The sequence below is a fragment of the Sturnira hondurensis genome, unplaced genomic scaffold, assembly GCF_014824575.4.
Source record: "Sturnira hondurensis isolate 20B ecotype Veracruz unplaced genomic scaffold, ASM1482457v3 Scaffold0004711, whole genome shotgun sequence".
In the NCBI taxonomy this organism is placed as follows: domain Eukaryota; kingdom Metazoa; phylum Chordata; class Mammalia; order Chiroptera; family Phyllostomidae; genus Sturnira; species Sturnira hondurensis.
Window position 1 is genome coordinate 2,011,304 of NW_028077342.1, and position 20,106 is coordinate 2,031,409.

Below are 20,106 nucleotides of genomic sequence, written 5' to 3' on the forward strand. Positions count from 1 at the left end.
ACAGGGCAACTAAGTCGCTGGGTTGTGACGTTGTATGTGGGGGCGGGGTCAAAGAGGGACAATGGCTCTCACTGGTATTGCAGGGCAACTAAGTCGCTGGGTTGTGACGCTGTATGTGGGGGCGGGGTCAAAGAGGGACTATGGCGTCCTGTCCGCCGCCTGCCGCCACGGCCCTCACCGGTGCCGCAGTTGCTGCCGTCACCGGGCCCACGCGTTTCGTCCCACTGCACGCGAGTGTGCCACCGCCGTCAGCCCTCGCCCCCTGGGGCCTGCGTGGTCTGTCTCACTGTGCGCGAATATGCGCCCGCGGTCTGCCCCGCACCCCAACTGGTTCCCGTCTGCCTGCGCGCCTGGGTCGGGGGCCCTGTCCTGCCCGACCCTGCTCGCTGCTGGCTCCGCCCCTCTTACCGTCCCGTTGAACGGTTAGATGTAGTCGGACTTCCGTATAATTCAATTTTCTGTCCTTTGGTTGTGTCTTTGTTTCTCCAAACCTTTGTTGTATTCAAACTTGGTTGTGGGAGAAGGCACAGTGTTTCCACCTATGCCTCCATCTTGGCGGAAGTGTGATAGAACTCTCTACTGTCTCATTTTATATACTCTTTCAGGGTGACTGTGTTCATTTCTTTGCCCTAAATTACTACAAAAATATTGATGCCTCTTACATAATTCCTTCAGATCACACATTTCTCCTGATCTCCTGAACTTTGTCTTTTAGGTATCTATATTTAGTTGTGTTGCAAACATCCCAAATTCAACTAATTCAAAAGTGATTTAGTAGACTTCCAGCCAAGATGGAGGCGTAGGTAGAAACACTGAACCTCTTTGCACAACCAAATTTAAGGACAACAAAGATTTAGAAACAAAAACATGACCAAAACAGACAGAAAATTAAACTGTAACAAAATCCAACAACAACGAACTATTCATCCAGACCGGTAAGAGGGGTGGAGTTGGTGGCCAGTGGAGAGGGGTCCTGGCAGGAAAAGGCGGTGGTTAGCAAACCTGACGGGTGCGGGATGAAAACCCAGTAAGGCTCACAAGGCGGCTGGCTGACCTTGGACACACATTTGTGCACAGATAAACGAGGCAAAAAAATGGGCAGTGAGACAGACCGTGCAACCAAGGGCCCCAGCGATGGGAAATAAAGCCTAAAAGCACCAATTGGAAAAACTTTCAAGGGTTGAGGTGCCAGGAGAGGCTCCCAGCCCACAGGAGAGTTTGCTGGGAGACCCACAGGGTCCTAGAACATACACAAGCCCACACACCTGGGAACCAGCACCCGAAGGGCCCAAATTGCTCATAGAAAGCAGCAAAGGAAAATGAAATTTGAGAGAGAGGGAAACAAGTGCCATAACTCCCTCTCTGACCCCGCCCCCACATACAGCATCACAACCCAGCAACTTGGGTTTCCCCACCCTGGTGAACACCTAGGCTCCGCCTCTCATGCGGAACAGGTAAGAACACACCAAAACATTATGGCTCAAGCAGAAAAACAGCTCAAGGCTCCAGAGCCAATACTTCTAAGCAACAAAGAGATGGCCAACCTATCAGATGCACAGTTCAAAACACTGGTGATCAGGATGCTCACAGAACTGGTTGATTTTAGTCACAAATTAGAGAAACAAATGAAGGCTAAACTAGGTGAAATGAAGGGAAATGCACAGGGACCCAACAGTGATGGGAAGGAAACTGGGACACAAATCAACAGAGTGGACCGGAAGGAAGAAAGGAACAACCAAACAGAAAAGAAGTAAGAAACAAGAATTCAAAAAAATGAGGAGAGGCTTAGGAACCTCTAGGACATCTTTAAACGTTCCAACATCCGGATTATAGGGGTACCAGAAGGGGGAAAGAAACAGCCATGAGTGGAAAACTTATTTGAACAAATAATAAAGGAGAACTTCCCCAGTCTGGCAAAGGAAATAGACTTCCAGGAAATCCAGGAAGCTCAGACAGTCCCAAAGAAGTTGGACCCAAGAAGGAACACACCAAGGCACATCATAATTACATTAGCCAAGATTAAAATGAAGGAGAGAATCCTAGAAGCAGCAAGAGAGAAGGGGACAGTCACCTACAAAGGAGTTCCCATCAGACTGTCAGATGATTTCTCAAAAGAGACCTTAGAGGCAAGAAGGGGCTGGAAAGAAGTATTCCAAGTCATGAAATCCAAAGACCTACAGCCAAGATTGCTCTATCCAGCAAAGCTTTCATTTAGAATGGAAGTACAGATAAAGTGCTTCTCAGATAAGGTCAAGTTCAAGTAGTTCATCATCACCAAGCCCTTATTATATGAAATGTTAAAGGGATTTATCTAAGAAAAAGAAGATTAAAAATATGAACAGTAAAATGACAGCAAACTCACAATTACTAACAACCACACCTAAAACAAAAGCAAACTAAGGAAACAAGTATAAGAGGAACAGAACCATGGAAGTGGAGATCACATGGAGGGTTAGCAACAGGGGAGTGGGAGGAGGAGAGGGGGAAAATGTACAGAGAATAAGTAGCATAGATGGTAGGGAGAAAATAGATAGGGGAGGGCAAGAATAGTATGGGAAATATAGAAGCTAAAGAATTTATGACACATAGACATGAATTAAAGGGGGGGAGTGTTGAAGGGAGAGGATGTGCAGGGTGGAGGGTAATGAAAGGGGGAAATGGGTCAACTGTAATAACATAATCAATAACATATATTTTAAAAAAAGAATCCTTCTCTGTCTCATCGTCAATGTCCAGTTAATCACCAAATCCTGCTTATTCTACCTCATTGGCCTTTTTAGAACCTATCCCCTTTCCTCAGCTTAAACTTTTATCTTTCTTATTTACTGGATCTTTACACATCACATTCCCTACATCTGGAACTTCTTCCTTTTAGTTGCTTTTGTCCCACATTATCCCTTTAACTGTATGCTTCTTCCTCAACCTTTAGATCAGTGGTTTTCAAAGTGTAAGTTCCTGATAAAGGAACATCAAAATCACCTGGAAATTTGTTTAAAATATCAAATTCCTGAGCTCCATCCCACGCCTACTGAATCAGAGCCTCTGGGGGTTGATCCTAGGAATCTATTATTTCACAATCCTTCCAGGTGATTCTGATACAAGATAAAATTTGATAACTAATAATTTAGATCTCTGCTGAGGTATAACCTAATCTGAGAAGCCATCCATGACCAGGAACATCCAAACATATATTATGTATCCTCTTTTACACCTATCTACCACACTTAAAATCTCCTATTTAACACTTAAAACATGACATTATAATTACCAGTTTACTTGTCTCTCTGTGATAATAGCCCAAGCTTTCACTGAGTAGGAACAAGTATTATTTCCCACTGTATTCATACCTTCTAATTTTGTTCCTGCTTCCAGTAGGCTTCCAGTAAACATTTATTCAATAAGTGAATGAATGCAAGAGAATGTGATCAAGATTGTGATCACCCTACATTTAGCATCAGGAGTTTAGTATGTTACTGGGGTTAGGGTTCAGTCTTTACTAAGAGGACAAGAACTTTACTGGGGTCAGGGATCAGTTTGCAGTCTGATACAGGTAACTACTCATGATTAGGAGCTCATACTATAGTCAAGGTTTAGTTCAGTTCTAGAGAGGGTTAGAAGCTAAATCTATATTCAGAGTTAAGGCCAGTATAAGGTTCCATGTGTAACCAATGTTAAGCGAAACTTTGATAGAACAAGCAAACAAACAAAAAAACTAAGGTAGCCTGTTTTAAGACTGAGAAAAATGAGTGTTTCATAGAGACAACCTCAGGCTGTGGCTTAGTCCTGGTTAATACTCCTGTTTCAGTTCTCTAACAGCATATTTTTTAAAGGAGCAAGGCAGAGGGCTGAAGAAGTGCTGCACATCCTTTTTTCTTTCACTAAGTGTTCCTACTCACCAGGCTCAGCAGCCAGTGGCCAGCCAGTATTAGATTCTAGCACTCCATGGGCATGCACGGAGTAGGGGCGGCTTGCATTATTCTTGAACACCACAGTTATGATATCACCAACCTCTCCTCTAAGAAGTGGACCTAATATACACAAAAGAAGGAAAAGTCTCATTAGTGGAGTAGTGGAACAGGGACATTAAAGGCATTTAATGAAGGGAACATACATAGGAGCTCCCTAGAATTAGGGGTTTGCCATAAGAGGATCCTTCTGAGCTGAAAATCATGGCTGGCTTCATTTTTAAATTCAGAAGCCCTTAAAGTGATACTGCTACCCACAAGAGTACTTCATCAACAGAATTGTATCTCCAATTACCCCCACTTTTCCCATCTCAAGTCTCTCTAAATAATACCCAAATTTCTAGAGAATTGGGGCTATGAACAATAATTGTTAATTAGGAGTGAGAGCTTGACAGTACAGAATTGCTGGGCTCTCTTAAAGGGCTAGTGGATGGATCCCTTCTGTACAAGGGCAAAATGATGAAACTCACTGGCCCCCACAAAAGTGAAGAAACTGCAGCAATAACTAAACTGGGTACAAGGCTAATACTGGTTTCCTGTACCATTTTTCTACTTTTTGATGTTTCTACATTCCCTTGCCTTTAGCATTAAAAAAAAAAAAATCTATCATCCTCAGAGATCCATAGATATAGAAACCTTGAAAATCCTAGTTCAGATTGCAGCAGAATTCATGAATTCCTCCCTTCGATTGCTTATTTTCATGGCTGTTTTATGAAACATGACTATGGTTCCAGTACATCATAAAGAAAAACTGAGGATTGAGCATGGACCTGCGAACCACATGATCGCGGTTCGATTCCCAGCCAGGGTACATGCCTGGGTTGCAAGCCTGTTCCCGGTTCCCCGCAGGGGATGCACGAGCAGCAACCATACATTGATATTTCTCTCCCTCTCTCCTTCCCTTCCCCTCTGAACATAAATAAAAATAAATAAAATATTAAAAAAAAGAAAAACTGATAATGGGAAACAGGAAGCCTTCCTGATGTGACATAGCCCCTCCTTGGACCAGCACAGGCTTCTAGACACTAGGAAGAAAGTGGAATTCCCTTACCCAAGATTCCTAAGTGCTCCTCTGGTCCAGTCCTTGGCCGAGGGATCCTGAATGTACCATCAGTGTATTCCCTGAATACAGCTTTCTTGTATCTGGAACCCAGTAGCCCATCCTTGTTGCTCAGAAAGATGTGACCATAACTAGAGGAATCCAAAGACTGGTATCAGCACCTGGCCCTTAGTGCCTTAAGCCCCCTGGGAAGTGAGGTCAAACCCAAGTTCATGTCACAGATAGAAGGAGACGGCCTACCTCTTCTAACATAAGATTCCTGAACATATTGGCTGCATACATGAAATTATACATGGTAGATTTCAATATCTATTTATGTTATCTTGTTTGCCACCATGCAAATAGGAATTTGCATTAAGATTTATATGGCAAGGACACTGGGATAACAATCAGAAGGCCTAGTCTCTAGCTCTAGCCTTAATGATGTCTTAGATAGAATTCATTTGATGAGAGGACAAGGTACATATGCCAGGAAAGTAGTAACTGCTTCTGCTGCTGGAGGGTAAGGGATGGGGACAAGTAGAAATCTTTAAGATTTCCCCTTATAGGATGCTATCCTATTTACAAAGGTCTTTGTTATTTATTTTATCATTTGACATTACCAATAGGCTAGTTAGGTAGGTATGTCCCAGAGGTGGATTTAGAGGTCCAGAGGTGACAGAACATATCGTCATTGATACATCAGCCAGAAAGAGAGTCAGACCTTGAATTCAAGTCTGCTGTTCCTTCTCTACCTCCTTCCAGTCAAGTTATTTCAAGTATACCACACTATTTTAAAGATGAGTAAGCAGAGGCTCAGAAAAATGTAGTCACTTTTTCTAGGTAGGGTGCATAACAAGTTAGAAAATGGGCTTCAACCTTTAATAATCAACATAAAGAGCAAGAATTGGCAAGTGAGAGTATCAAAAATAAACTCTATTGGAAATTATTAAACTGTATCTCAGTTTCTATTCTTCCCTTTTTCTTTTATAGTATTAGAATCACCTCGATTTTAGTTGAGTGCATGGCTGCCAAACAAGATACTACACTTCCCAAACTTTCTTGTGCCTAGGTATGGCCATATGAACAAGTTCAGGACAATGGGGTATGAGAGAAAGTGATGTACACAATTGCCAGGTCATCTACACAAGTGCTGCTTTCCTTGGACTTGTTTCCCCTTTCTTGGTATGTGAGAATGATTACAACTGTAACAGGCATCTTAATTCCAGAGATGAAGGCAAGTGTTATATGTGACTACTTCATCTACTGGCCCTGGACTGCTCATGTTTATATTATGCAAACAAGAAATAAAATTCTAACTTATCTAAGCCACTCTATTTTTTTCTGCCATACAGATTCATCTATCCCTTAATGACATTTTTTCAAGGAATAGTTGACTTTGGGGTTTTCAGTTCCTTTAATAAGTGTTCTATAAAATTTAAGTCCCAGTAGAGGTGCTTCTGGCTAACCAAAGGAAAGAAGGTGAAGATTAAGAACATGAGGGTGTGTTCCTAATTCCAACCCCACAGTACAGCAATATAGAAGAAGCAATGAATTCCACTTTACCAGCATTCTACTCCCTGTACCAGAGATTAGATGTTGGTATTTAATCTCTGTTGGTATTTTATTAGGTTAAGTCCTTCCTTCTTTCAGAATCTCAGTATCCTCCTTATTTGTAAAACGATACAGAGTTTCTGAAAGTGTGACTTCTTTTCTGAAGCCTTACCTGTCCTTCTCAGACTGGTTATGCCATTCCAGTTCCCAGCTTCTGTCAGGGCAATAGTCCCATTCCACTTCTTCTGCCATGATATAGTAGATTTTTGCAGCCTGGTAGCGCTGGCGAGGGGCAGCTTGGTGGGCAGGACACTGGGAGACATTATAGATAGCCTTCATCCCTGCTTCTCTATGGCTGCCTTCCTGGCAGTAAATCTCAAATGTCCCTGAGAAAGAAGAAAGAACAAAACCTTAATCAGAAAGCCCCTGTGGGAACCTGGGGGATCCCATGTTTCTCTCTAGGCATACTGCAGAGAATGGGTAGTTTCAGATAAGATTAATCTATGCATTACATAAAAATTATTACAAGTGTATTGAGAGCAATGAGCACAAAGGCTAAGAGTTCTAGCTCCAAATATGTACTGTCTGGGTTTAAAACTAAACTCTGACACTACAATGACTAGTTCTTCTCTATTTATCCAGGGCTTTCTAAATTTTAGACCTAAAAGTCTCATATCCCTGGAAACTTCTCAGTTATTAACAAACTAGGATATTTGGTAACCTTATCTGACACATTAGCTATATAATCTTGAGGAAATTTTTACACCTCTGTATATTTCAGTTTCCTTATGGTAAAATGGGCATAATTTCAGTTACTTCATTGGGTTGTTATATAATTAAACAGAATAATATACACACATTGTTTAGCATAGTATATAGTAAACATTCAATAAGTGAAGCTATAAATAATTAACTAAAACTGTAATAATAATTATTCCAAGGAAGGTCTTGACCAATTGTCTGTCTTTTCAACCATGTAGCAAAGAAATAAAGGTGGGTTTAAATAGATATATAAAAAATGAACCTCTTGCTAAGTGAAATAAATTAGATGGAAAAGGACAAGAACCATACAATTTTACTCATATATGGAATATAAAACAAAAAAAGTAATAAAAAAACAAACTCATAGACATAGACATTACAGTTGTTACCAGAAAGGAAGGGAGATGGGAGGAAGATGAAGAGAGTAAAGGGAGTCAAATATATGCTGATGGAGGGAGGCTAGACTATGGTCAGGGAGCATACAATGGAGTATACAGATGTTGTATTCTAAAGTTGTATACCTGAAGAAAGAGATTCAAGATAGCAGAGGAGTAAGTGGGAGTTATACCAACCACCTCTCAGGACTAATCTAGAATTATAACTAAGTTGGTGGAGAAATTGTCTGGAACAAACAACTGAACAATAGTTAGAGAGAAGCCTTATAACCATGGACAGACAGAAGAAACAGCTTCAGTACAATGTGACTGGTAAGGAGTACACAAGAGATACAAGAGGGCTGGCTGGGCCCCCACAGGTGGCAGCTAAAGTGCTAGAAGAATATCTAAGCAGCTGGTTGGATCCGCCTAAGAAGTGTGAGATCTAAACCCTAAGCTGGGATCCCCAGCTAGAGCACCAGAACCCTAAAAGTACACAGATAACACCCAGCTGCAAAAAGCAGCAGGGTTTCTCTATGTCAGACATGGACAGCTGGAGACACAAAGAGTCATTTAAAGGGCCAATGCATAAATTTTTATTCGCAGCCACTTACCCTGTGCTCTGGCAAAGGCAGAAGGGCAGAATGGACTAGAGATGCTTCAGGAGAGACTGGGGTGGACGTTTCCGGGAGAGAACTAAGGGAGTAGCTCCCAGGATCCCTGCACTGAGCCGTCACCCATACTGCAGGAGCCATTGTGCTTAGTCAGTCCACTCCCCTTCGAGTGGCAGTAGGCTGAGGGGAAGCAATAGCCCAACTCCAGGAGGATTTCTGCCCCACCTATGGTGCTTAAGCTTGACAGCTGAGTGCAGAGTGACTAGATTAACAACTGAAAGAGTCAGCCACAGATGGTGGATTCCTTGTAGTCTCCAACAGGCTGCCTAAGACCAGAATGGGACATCATCTGACATTAGCACTGGTGGATCCAGAAAGATAAAACAGTGGTAAATACTAGATGCTACCAAGATAAAATCCACAGTGGTCTTCTCCATGATTTTCAATATTTTTGTTCCTGCATAGCTTTTTAAAAAGATCTTATTTATTTATTTTTAGAGAAAGGGAAAGGGGGGGGGGAGAAAGAGAGAGAAACATCAGTGTGTGAGAGATACAGTGATCCATTGCTTTTCACACTCTCCCAACTGGGGACCTGACCCCCACCCCAGGCATGTGCCCTAACTGGGAATTGAACCAGTGATGTTTCAGTTCACAGGCCAGTGCTCAATCCACTGAGCCACACCTTCCAGGGTATCCTGCAGAGGTTTTTAACATTCATTTACTGTCCTGCAAGTTTGTGCAAATTAAGTCACTAAATGTTTATTTTACTACATATATATTGCTCCTTCCTTCTCTTGTCCCATTTCTCCTTATTTCTTGCTCTTATTATTTTTGTCTTAAATTTTGTTTTCTCTCTTGCTACAACTTGTTTCTATTTCACACTCTTACTATTTCTCTCCCATCCAGCCTCTCAAAACCGATTTTCTTGTCAAAGGTCATCTCACATTCTTTTTCCCACTTTTAAAATACCCACATTCTAGCCCTGGCTGGTGTAGCTCAGTGGATTGAGCGGGGGCCTGCGAACCAGAGGATCGTGGTTCGATTCCCAGTCAGGGCACATGCCTAGGTTGCAGGCCAGTTTCCTGCAGGCCAACTCCCAGCAGGGGACGCACAAAAGGCAACCATACATTGATGTTTCTCTCCCTCTCTCCTTCCCCTGTAAAGATAAATAAATAAATAAAATCTTAAAAAAAATGCCCACATTCTTTCTCCATCTTTAAAAATTTTTGTTTCTTGGCTGTGAATAGCGTAGTTGTTGTTGCATTTTTTCAATTTTATCTTTAGAGCTTCACTATTTTTGTATTTCAAATCTCAAATTTTACCGCTCTCCTCTCCTACTCTTTTTTCATCTCAAATTTTAATTTTTTTCCTGTCTTAAACTGTTTTCCTTTTTTTTCCATCCTGCTCTTTTTTCCTTTTCCTTTTTGTCTCAGTTTTCAACTTTTCCCTGTCTTAGCCTGGTTTTTGTTCCTCACTCTTAGTATATATTCTCCCTCTATCATCTCAAAATCATTTCCCTTTCCTCTAGACATCTCTTAGGCTTTTCTTTCATTTTTACCTCTTCCTCCCATTTCACCTACATTAATTTTAGCTTATGTGTTGTTCATAGTGGTGTAATGGTTCTTTTCCTCCATTTGGTTCTTATTTTTAATTGTGTGTTTACTTTTTTCCTTTTCTTTTTCTCTTTCAATTTATTTTATTTTTTAAAATTTCTGTTTAAACTTATTACTGTATGCTTCCCTTCTCTCACTCCACTTTGCCTTCTTCATTCCCTATTTTATTTATGATGTAACTTTTACTTTCTCTATTCACACTGCTCCAAACCCTATTCTTATTAATGCTCCTCCCTCTACCCTCTCAAAATCATTTTTCTGTAGGTCATCTCATATTTGCTCTTTTTTCTTGTAATAGTCTTTTTTTAAATATATTTTATTGATTATACCATTACAGTTGTTCTATTCCTCCCCTTCATTCCCCTCCACCCGCACCCTCCCTCCCCCACCATTCTCCCCCCCTTAGTTTATAACCACGTGTCTCAAGTTCTTTGGATTCTATATTTCCCCCACTATTCTCGCCCTCCCCCCTATCTATTTTCTACCTACCATCTATGCTATTTTCTGTGCCTTCTCCCCCCTTCTCCCCCTCCCACCCCCCTGTTTCTAACCCTCCATGTGTTCTTCATTTCTATGGTTCCACTCCTGATCTAGCTGTCCTCTTGGTTTGCTTTTGTTTTAGGTGTGGTTGTTAAGAGCTGTGTGTTTGCTGTCCTTTCACTGTTAATATTTTTCATCTTCTTTTTCTTATATAAGTCCCTTTAGCATTTCATATAATAAGGGCTTGGTGATGATGAACTCCTTGAACTTGACCTTATCTGAGAAGCACTTTATCTGTCCTTCCATTCTAAATGAAAGTTTTGCTGGATAAAGCAATCTTGGCTGTAGGTCTTTGGATTTCATGACTTGGAATACTTCTTTCCAGCCCCTTCTTGCCTGTAAGGTCTCTTTTGAGAAATCCGCTGACAGTCTGATGGGTACTCCTTTGTAGGTGACTGTCCCCTTATCCCTTGCTGCTTCTAGGATTCTCTCCTTCATTTTGGTCTTGGCTAATGTAATTATGATGTGCCTTGGTGTGTTCCTTCTTGGGTCCAACTTCTTTGGGACTCTCTGAGCTTCCTGGATTTCCTGGAAGTCTATTTCCTTTGCCAGACTGGGGAAGTTCTCCTTTATTATTTGTTCAAATATGTTTTCCACTCGTGGCTGTTTCTTTCCCCCTTCTGGTACCCCTATAATTCGGATGTTGGAACGTTTAAAGATGTCCTGGAGGTTCCTAAGCCTCTCCTCATTTTTTTGAATTCTCATTTCTTCATTCCTTTCTGGTGGGATGTTTTGTTCTTCCTTCTGGTCCATTCCATTGATTTGAGTCCCTGTTTCCTTTCCATCACTATTGGTTTCCTGTGCATCTCCCTTCATTTCAATTAGTTTAGCCTTCATATGTTCCTCTAATTTGTGACTTTGTTCCTCTAATTTGTGACTATAATCTACCAGTTCTGTGAGCATCCTGATAAATAGTGTCTTGAATTGTGCTTCTGAGAGGCTGTCTATTTCCTGGTCGCTTAGAGTTATTGGCTCTGGGACTTTGAGTTCTTCTTGAGCCATCTTTCGGGTTGTTCGTGCCTGTTCCATAGCAGGATCAGAGCCCTGAAGTGTTCACTAGAACAGGGCTACTAAGTCGCTGGGTTGTGACGCTGTATGTGGGGGCAGAGTCAAAGAGGGACTATGGCGTCCTGTCCGCCGCCTGCCGCCACGGCCCTCACCAGTGCTGCAGTTGTTGCCGTCACCTGGCCCACGCGTTTCGTCCCACTGCTCGCGAGTGTGCCACCGCCGTCAGCCCTCGCCCCCTGGGGCCTGAGTGGTCTGTCTCACTGTGCGCGAATATGCGCCCTCGGTCTGCCCCGCACCCCAGCTGGTTCTCGTCTGCCTGTGCACCTGGGTCGGGGGCCCTGTCCTGCCCGACCCTGCTCGCTGCTGGCTCCGCCCCTCTTACCGTCCCCGTTGAACAGTTAGATGTAGTCGGACTTCCGTATAATTCAATTTTCTGTCCTTTGGTTGTGTCTTTGTTTCTCCAAACCTTTGTTGTATTCAAACTTGGTTGTTGGAGAAGGCACAGTGTTTCCACCTATGCCTCCATCTTGGCGGAAGTTCTTATAATAGTCTTAATCTCTTTACACCTTTATTAATACTGGTTTATTTGCTGTTGATAGTGGGATTGTGTGTGGAAGTTATTTCTGCAGGTGTGAGTTTGTTTCCTTGGCTTTATGGTTTTGTCTGGCAGCATCTGCATAACAGCATACAAGATGTGATGGGTGGAGTGACTATCAGTCGACCAGATGGAGGGAAGAAGCCACCAAAGAACAACCCAACAACAATAAAAAACATATTGCATTCAGAGAGACAACATAAATGGCATAAAGGGCATCCCCAGAGCACAAAGTTCAGGTGATCAAGGAGACTGCACCACTGAATCACACAGGTCTCCTACCATAGACATTCACCCCACAAAGACAGGGAGTCAAAGCATATCAATTTAAGAAACAGAAGCAAATAATAAGAGTCTCTCCTAAAATGGGAAGACAGAGAAACAACCCCCAATTGAAAGAAAATGAGGAATCCCCAGATAGAGTGCTAAATGAAATAGAGGGAAATAAACTATCAAATATTGAATTCAAAATTATGGTTATAAGGAAGCTCAATGAGCTAAGAATTACAAAAACTACAGGGAAACTACAAGGAACTTACTGCAAACTACATCAAAATGAAAAAAAGACAGAAACTATGAATAAGAGCCAGCAGGAAATGAAGAATACAATTTCTGAATTGAAGAATACAGTAGGAGGAAACAAAAGCAGGCTAGGTGAAATAGAGGATTGAATCAGTGAGCTGGAGAACAAAGTAGAAAAAACTCACAGAAAGAGCAAGAAAAGGAAAAAAGACTAAAAAAGAATGAAGCTGAGTTAAGAGAACTGCAGGACAACATGAAATGTAATAATATTCATATAATAGGCATACCAGAAGGAGAAGAAGAGGGGCAAGGAACAGAAAGCCTGTTTGAAAAAGTAATGATGGAAAACTTCCTTAATTTTTTTTTAGATTTTATTTATTTACTTATTAATCTTTAGAGGGGAAGGAGAGGGAGAGAAACATCAATGTAGGGTTGCCTTTCATGCGTCCCCTGCTGGGAGTTGGCCTGCAGGGAACCGGCCTGCAACCTAGGCATGTGCCCTGACTGGGAATCGAACTGCGATTCTCTCGTTCACAGGCCCGTGCTCAATCCACTGAGCTACACCAGCCAGGGCGAAAACTTCCTTAATTTGATGACAGAAAAAGGCACACAACTCCAGGAAGCACAGAGGGTCCCTATCAAAATGAACCCAGAGAGGCTCACTAAGACACATCATAATTAAAATGGCAAAAATAAATGCAAGAGATAATCTTAAAGGCAGCAAGGGAAAAACAAGAAGTAACATACAAGGGAGCCCCAATAAGGCTGGCAACTGACTTCTCAACAGAATCACTACAAGCCGGAAGACAATGGCCAGAAACATTTCAAGTAATGAAAAATGAAGTCCTGCAACCAAGACTACTCTACCCAGCAAGACTCTCATTTAAAGTGGAAGGGGAAATAAGGAGTTTCCCAAACAAAAGAAGGCTGAAAGAGTACACCTCCACCAAACCAGTATTGCAAGATATGCTAAAGGGACTGCTATAAGAAGATGAAGAAAAATGAGTGAGAGGAGAGGAACACGGGTACTAAGGGGAAAATGGCAATGAATAAGTACCTATCAATAGTAATTTTAAATGTAAATGGATCAAATGCTCTAACCAAAAGACATAGGGTAGCTGAATGTATAAGAAAACATGAGTAGTTTATATGCTGCTTATAAGAGACCCACCTCAGAACAAAAGACCTACACGGAATGAAAGTGAAGAGTTGGAAAAAATATTCCAAGCAAATGGACAGGAAAAAATGATGGGTAGCAATACTTATATCAGACAATATAGATTTCAAAACAAAGGCCATAAAAAGAGACCCAGAAGGTCACTTCATAATATTCAAGGGAAGACTCCATCAAGAAGACAGGAACATTATAAACATATATGTACCCAACACAGGAGCACCCAAATATAACTTAAACCATTCTCCATATAATAATATCCAATATTATCTTTAACAAGTATAATGCAGAGCACATTGCTTCCTTGCTTTAAATGTTACATTTATACTCAGAATACAATTGAAACTACTGACTATGGTCAACAAAGCCTTACAACACTTTGGCAAGTCTCCAGCCAACCTGCATGACCTTATGTCATTTCACTCTTCTCCTAGCTCACTACATTTTAAACATGCTGGCCTTCTTTCTGATCCTAAACAAGCCATGTTTTTTCCCACCTTTGGGCATTTGTACTCACTAGTATCTCTGTTTGAAATGTTCTGCTCAGATATCTTCGTATAGCTCCTTTCTGCTCATGATTTAGGTCTCTGAATAAATGTTACATTCTCAAAAAGGCCTTCCCTAAATACTTCTCTAAAGTAATCACTTTATCATATCATTGTATTTTTCCCTTTTAATATATTTTATTGATTATGCCATTACAGTTGTCCCATTTCCCCCCCTTCATTCCCCTCCAACCTTGCACACCCTCTCCCATACCATTCCCCCCTTTAGTTTATGTCCATGTGTCACAAGATCTTTAGATTTTATATTTCCAATACTATTCTTGCCCTCCCCCGTCTATCTTCTCCCCACTGTCTATGCTACTTATTCTCTGTACCTTCTCCCCCTTTCTCCTCCTCCCATTCCGCTGTTGCTAACCCTCCATGTGATCTCCACTTCTATGATTCCGCTCTTGATCTAGCTGTCCTCTTGGTTTGCTTTTGTTTTAGGCGTAGTTATTTTTTTTTAATTTAATTCTTGCTCAAGTACAGTTTTCTGTCTTATATTCCCAGCCCTGCCCACCCCAGTGCTCCCCACCTCCCTCCCATTTCTGCCCCCCACCTTAGTTATTGTCTATGTGTCCTTTATACTTGTTTACGTGAGTCCTTCCCCTTTTCCCCTGTGATTCTCTCCCCTCTCCTCTCTGGACCTTGTCAGCCCATTCTGTATTTCAGTGTCTTTGGTCAAGCAAGCAAAATGTGACCAAAGGCGTAGTTATTAATAACTGTTAGTTTGTTGTCCTTTAACTGTTCATATTTTTTATCTTCTTTTTCTTAGATAAGTCCCGTTAACATTTCATATAATAAGAGCTTGGTGATGATGAACTCCTTGAACTTGACCTTATCTGAGAAGCACTTTATCTGCCCTTCCATTCTAAATGAAACTTTTGCTGGATAGAGCAATCTTGGCTGTAGGTCTTTGGATTTCATGACTTGGAATACTTCTTTCCAGCCCCTTCTTGCCTCTAAGGTCTCTTCTGAGAAATCATCTGACAGTCTGATAGGAATTCCTTTGTAGGTGACTGTCCCCTATCTCTTGCTGCTTCTAGGATTCTCTCCTTCATTTTAAACTTGGCTAATGTACTTATGATGTGCCTTGGTGTGTTCCTTCTTGGGCCCACCTTCTTTGGGACTGTCTGAGCTTCCTGGATTTCCTGGAAGTCTATTTCCTTTGCCAGACTGGGGAAGTTCTCCTTTATTATTTGTTCAAATAAGTTTCCCACTCGTGGCTGTTCCTCTTCCTCTTCTGGCACCCCTATAATTCAGATGTTGGGACATTTAAAGATGTCCTGGAGGTTCCTAAGCCTCTCCTCATTTTTTGAATTCTTGTTTCTTACTTCTTTTCTGTTTGGTCACTTTTTTCTTCCTTCTGGTCCACTCTGTTGATTTGAGTCCCAGTTTCCTTCCCATCACTGTTGGTTCCCTGTGCATTTCCCTTCATTTCACCTAGTTTAGCCTTCATATGTTCCTCTAATTTGTGACTAAAATCAACCAGTTCTCTGAGCATCCTGATCACCAGTGTTTTGAACTATGCATCTGAAAGGTTGGCTATCTCTTGGTCACTTAGAAGTATTGGCTCTGGAGCCTTGAGCTGTTTTTCTGCTTGAGCCATAAGGTTTTGGTCTGCCGGCATCTGTTATGTTTGAGGGGCAGATCCTAGGTGTTCACCAGGGTGGAACAACCCAAGTTGCTGGGTTGTGATGCTGTATGTGGGGGCTGGGTCAGAGAGAGGCAATGGTGTTTGTTCCACTCTCTCTCAGATTTCGGTCCCCTGTGCTGCTCCCCACAAGCAAACTGGGCCCCCCTGGTGCCGACTCCCAGGTGTGTGGGCCTGTGCCCCCTCCAGGAACCTGTGGGTCTATCCAACAAACTCTGTGAGCTTGGGAGCTTCTCCTGCACCTCAATCCGAAAAGTTTTTCCAATTGGTGCTTTTAGGCTTTAATTCTCAACACTGTGGCCCTAGCCTGCATGGTCTATCTCACTGCTCGCTCTTTGGCCTGGTTTATCTGAGTGTGAATGTGTGACTACAGTCAGCCAGCCACCTTGTGCCTCCACTGGGTCCACCTGTTGCCACCCCACACCTGGGATCTGCCAACCGCCGCCTGCGCACCTGGGTCAGTCTGGCCACTTTTCCCTGTGTGACCCCACTCCACCAGCTGCTGACTCCACCCCTCTTACTGGTCTGGCTGAATGGTTTGTTGTTATCAGACTTCCGTACAGTTCAATTTTCTGTGTTTGGGTTGTGTTCTTGTTACTAAAACTTTGTTGTCTTTAAACTTGGTTGTGTGAGGCGGCACAGTGTTTCCACCTACGCCTCCATCTTGGCCAGAAGTCATATCATTGTATTTTATTTTCTTCATAATACAGATCACGATCTGAGATTATCTTATTTAATGTATGTGTTTTATGTGTTTATTGCAGATAATCCCTCACAGTAATGATCATGTCTATATTTTTACCCCCTTCTCTAGACTTAGCACATGAATGATGTGCAATAAATGTGTTGAGTGAATAAATATTTTTGCAAATGAATGACTGGATTGCACTATCAAAAAGCCAAACCTCAAGGATTGGTGTGGAGAAGAAAGTGGATTAACTGGAGGGGATGGAAACAAATAGAAGACATTTGGGGAAAGGCATGTGACCTTGGACTAACACATTATCTGGGTTTTCTCATAGGGACATTGTTGCCTAAGCTACTTCTTTTTTTAACACTCTTCTGCCTTGGTGTTTGAGTCTCCTCCTCCCACTTTGACCAATTATTTTCTGCCTTCTTATTCTGGCTTCTCTTTTCCCCCCTACCTCTTAAATGTGTATTTTTTCCTTAGGTTGTCCTTCCTATTACTTTATATGTGCATATACTTGAACTGTGAGGATATCTAAATCATTCTAGTTCTGTAAGCTTTAAATTTTGATTCACAACTACCTACTGTGAAACCTACATGATCTAGATTTCACCAGGATCTTAAATTTAGCACACCCCCAAAGGAGAACTTTTGACCCAAATCTTAGTACCCCACCCATGCTTCCCTATTTGCTCACTTGATTAAAGATACCACATCTAGGGCACAAGCTAGAAACCTCAGACATCCTTTTTTCCTGTGCAGCACCTCAACAAAGTCCAGTCATCCCTCTTAAATATCACTTAAATTCTTCCCCTGCTCACCATTGCTACTGTTCCCACTCATCAGCAGGGCTCTCATCTTTTCTCGCAAAAGCCTGCTATTCGACTTTCCCTTAAAACTTACTTCTTGGTATTCCTCAAGAGAGCAGCTATTAGATTTCTGCATGAGACTATTCTTCATTGCTTAATAATATCCTACATATTGCAGAAAGTTTTAGCATCTCTGACTCTCAACCCTTAAACGACAGTATAACTATCACCATATTCCCAGTCATGTAGCTAAAAGTACCTCCATACATTTCCAAATACCTTTTAGCATACTACCTTGAGTTGACAAACATTGAATCAAATCAGTCTGTGAAACATTCTCCAGGCAGATGCTGTTTCCACGCTACTGTCTGTATGGTTTATACTGCCTAAAATGCCTTCCTCACAACCATCTCCTTTCTTTGCCTGATGACAGTTTACTTATCCTTAAAAGGTCAATTTGAATGTCTGCTTTCAGGAAAGCTTTACAAGTCAGGCAGAAATTGTTATAGCTTCCTGTGTGTTACCATAGCCCTTGGCAGACAGCATCATCATAGCCTTATGAATATTGTTTACATACCTATCTCCCTTTCACACTAAATGTTAGCTGCCTTATTCATCCTCACATCCCTAGTATTCATACCAACAGGTGAAAGAAAACAGATGTTTACTATACTATAGGGAAAATGTAATTGTAATAGAAAAGGAAAATAAAAGGGAAAAAGAAGGAAAAACAGAAAGACAAGGAGAGAAAATAGTTACAGATTGAAGAAAAACAAGAAGAAAGAAGAAAAAAGAGAGAGGAAGACAAAAAATAAAGAAAGGGACTGAAAGAGAAGAAAAGATGAAGGATATGAAAAAGAAGGAAAGAAGAAAGTATAGAGAAGAAAAAGAAAAATGCATAAAAAGAGACAAGAGAAAACAAAAAGAAAGAATAAAATAGGAAAAGGGAAAATTAGAGATGAAAGGAAAGGAGAAAACACATTGCTCTACCCTTTGTATCTACCACTTTTCCTGGCTATTAAAGCTCTAATATCAGTAGTTCTGTTGAACAGTTGATGTGTGTATTATACAGTATGATATTTAAGCACAACATGTCATTTCTATTCAATGAAATATAAACTTATTAAAATGTAAAGCACAACAAGAACAGGATAAAAAATTACCAACAAACGAACACAACTGAGACACTGAACACTTTGCTGAGTTTTTTCTGAGCATTTGTTTCTCTATTCTGTTGAAGATAATTGTGAGCCTCCAGCACACAGCAGCTTCAATCTCTCTGGTGATGTATTTAAGTAATCTAAAAAGCTGCACTATTACATATATATATTTAACAATCTCCATCACTATTCCTTTTTCTAGAATCCTAAAGCATATTCTGATCCTGGCTTTTCCATTAACTGAGTAATTTTGCCCTGTCTTTAAAGAGCTACTCACAATGGTCTCCCCCAGTCTCAATCAGAGAGCAAGCCCCCAGGAGAAGAATGAAGGAGACCTCAGATTCAAATAACATCTAGAAAGAAGATTCAATAGGAGTTAATGGAGAATGGGCAAGAAGAAAATGAATAAAAATAGAGCCAACGTGTCAAATCTGAACAAAGCATTTTCCCTTTTCAGGTCTCTGTCTCTTCCTCCCATTAATAAAATAAGTGAATTAAGATTATCTTAAAGGGCTCTGGCTGGAGTGGCTCAATGGATTGAGCACTGGCCTGCAGATCAAGGGGTCACTGGTTCGATTCCTAGTCAGAGCACATGCCTAGGTTGCAGGCCAGGTCCCCAGTAGGGGGTGTGTGAGAGGCAACCATACACTAATGTTTCTCTTCCTCTCTCCCTCATTCCCCTCTCTAAAAATAAGTAAATAAAATCTTTCTAAAAAATTATTTTAAATGGGTTCTACCATTTACAACATTCTATGACTCGAGAATTCTTCAGAAAGCAGAAAGAGTTTGAAAGGTCTGGAAAATGCGATGGTGAGATAAATTCTGACTTTTGCTGGTAAGAAAACTTAGGAATCCTGACAAAGAGTAACCTTTCAAGCTTCTACTCTTATAAACCTATTTACACCTTCTCCTCCCCATACCAGATAAGAATGTTTTTAAGCAATCTAAGGCCACCGTCCTTGGGTCTCAGTGTGGCAAAAATAATTTCACTCATCCAAAGTAAGAGCAAGCCCTGGGGAGGCACATAGACATGGCTGCAGAGCCTGCCTAATTTTGTAGGAAGGAAATTAAGCCTAAAATTTGGCTTTGGGACCAAGGCTCGAGAGAAACGTCTTTATTTAGAAGTTCCTCACCACAGGCCTCACTAAAAGCACTTGTTTCTGTTGTTTCTTCCAGCTCTATTAACTATTGTTTTTAATTTGCTAAATTCTCTCCCAGACCAAAAAAAAATATCCAAGGTAGATGAGCAAAAGTGAGGACCCAGATGTCTGTGGAGATCAGCTTTATGTCAAATGCCTATTAAATCCAGTGCCAGGATGAAATTAATAAATTGTCAAAAAGACTTGTTTTGCTTAGGGATTTGTACTTTTTCAAATACAAATGGAATCTACAGAACTAAAATTAAGTTTATGGGGAAATGCATGTAATTGACAGTTTTTCCTTACGAGCACTATTGCCATCTACTGCCTAGAAAAAGTATATACCTTAGG

General features: G+C 41.2%; 1 protein-coding gene across 1 annotated transcript in view; it reads right to left on the reverse strand.

Moving 5' to 3' along the window:
* Positions 1-20,106, reverse strand: part of HEPH (hephaestin) — a 74,020-nt gene that overhangs the window by 23,867 nt on the left and 30,047 nt on the right. The window contains exons 13-15 of the mRNA XM_037045988.1: positions 6,731-6,944; positions 5,017-5,156; positions 3,897-4,028 (exon numbers count right to left, since the gene is read on the reverse strand). Of these exons, the coding sequence (XP_036901883.1) occupies positions 3,897-4,028; positions 5,017-5,156; positions 6,731-6,944 (486 nt within the window). The remainder of the gene's footprint in view (positions 1-3,896; positions 4,029-5,016; positions 5,157-6,730; positions 6,945-20,106) is intronic.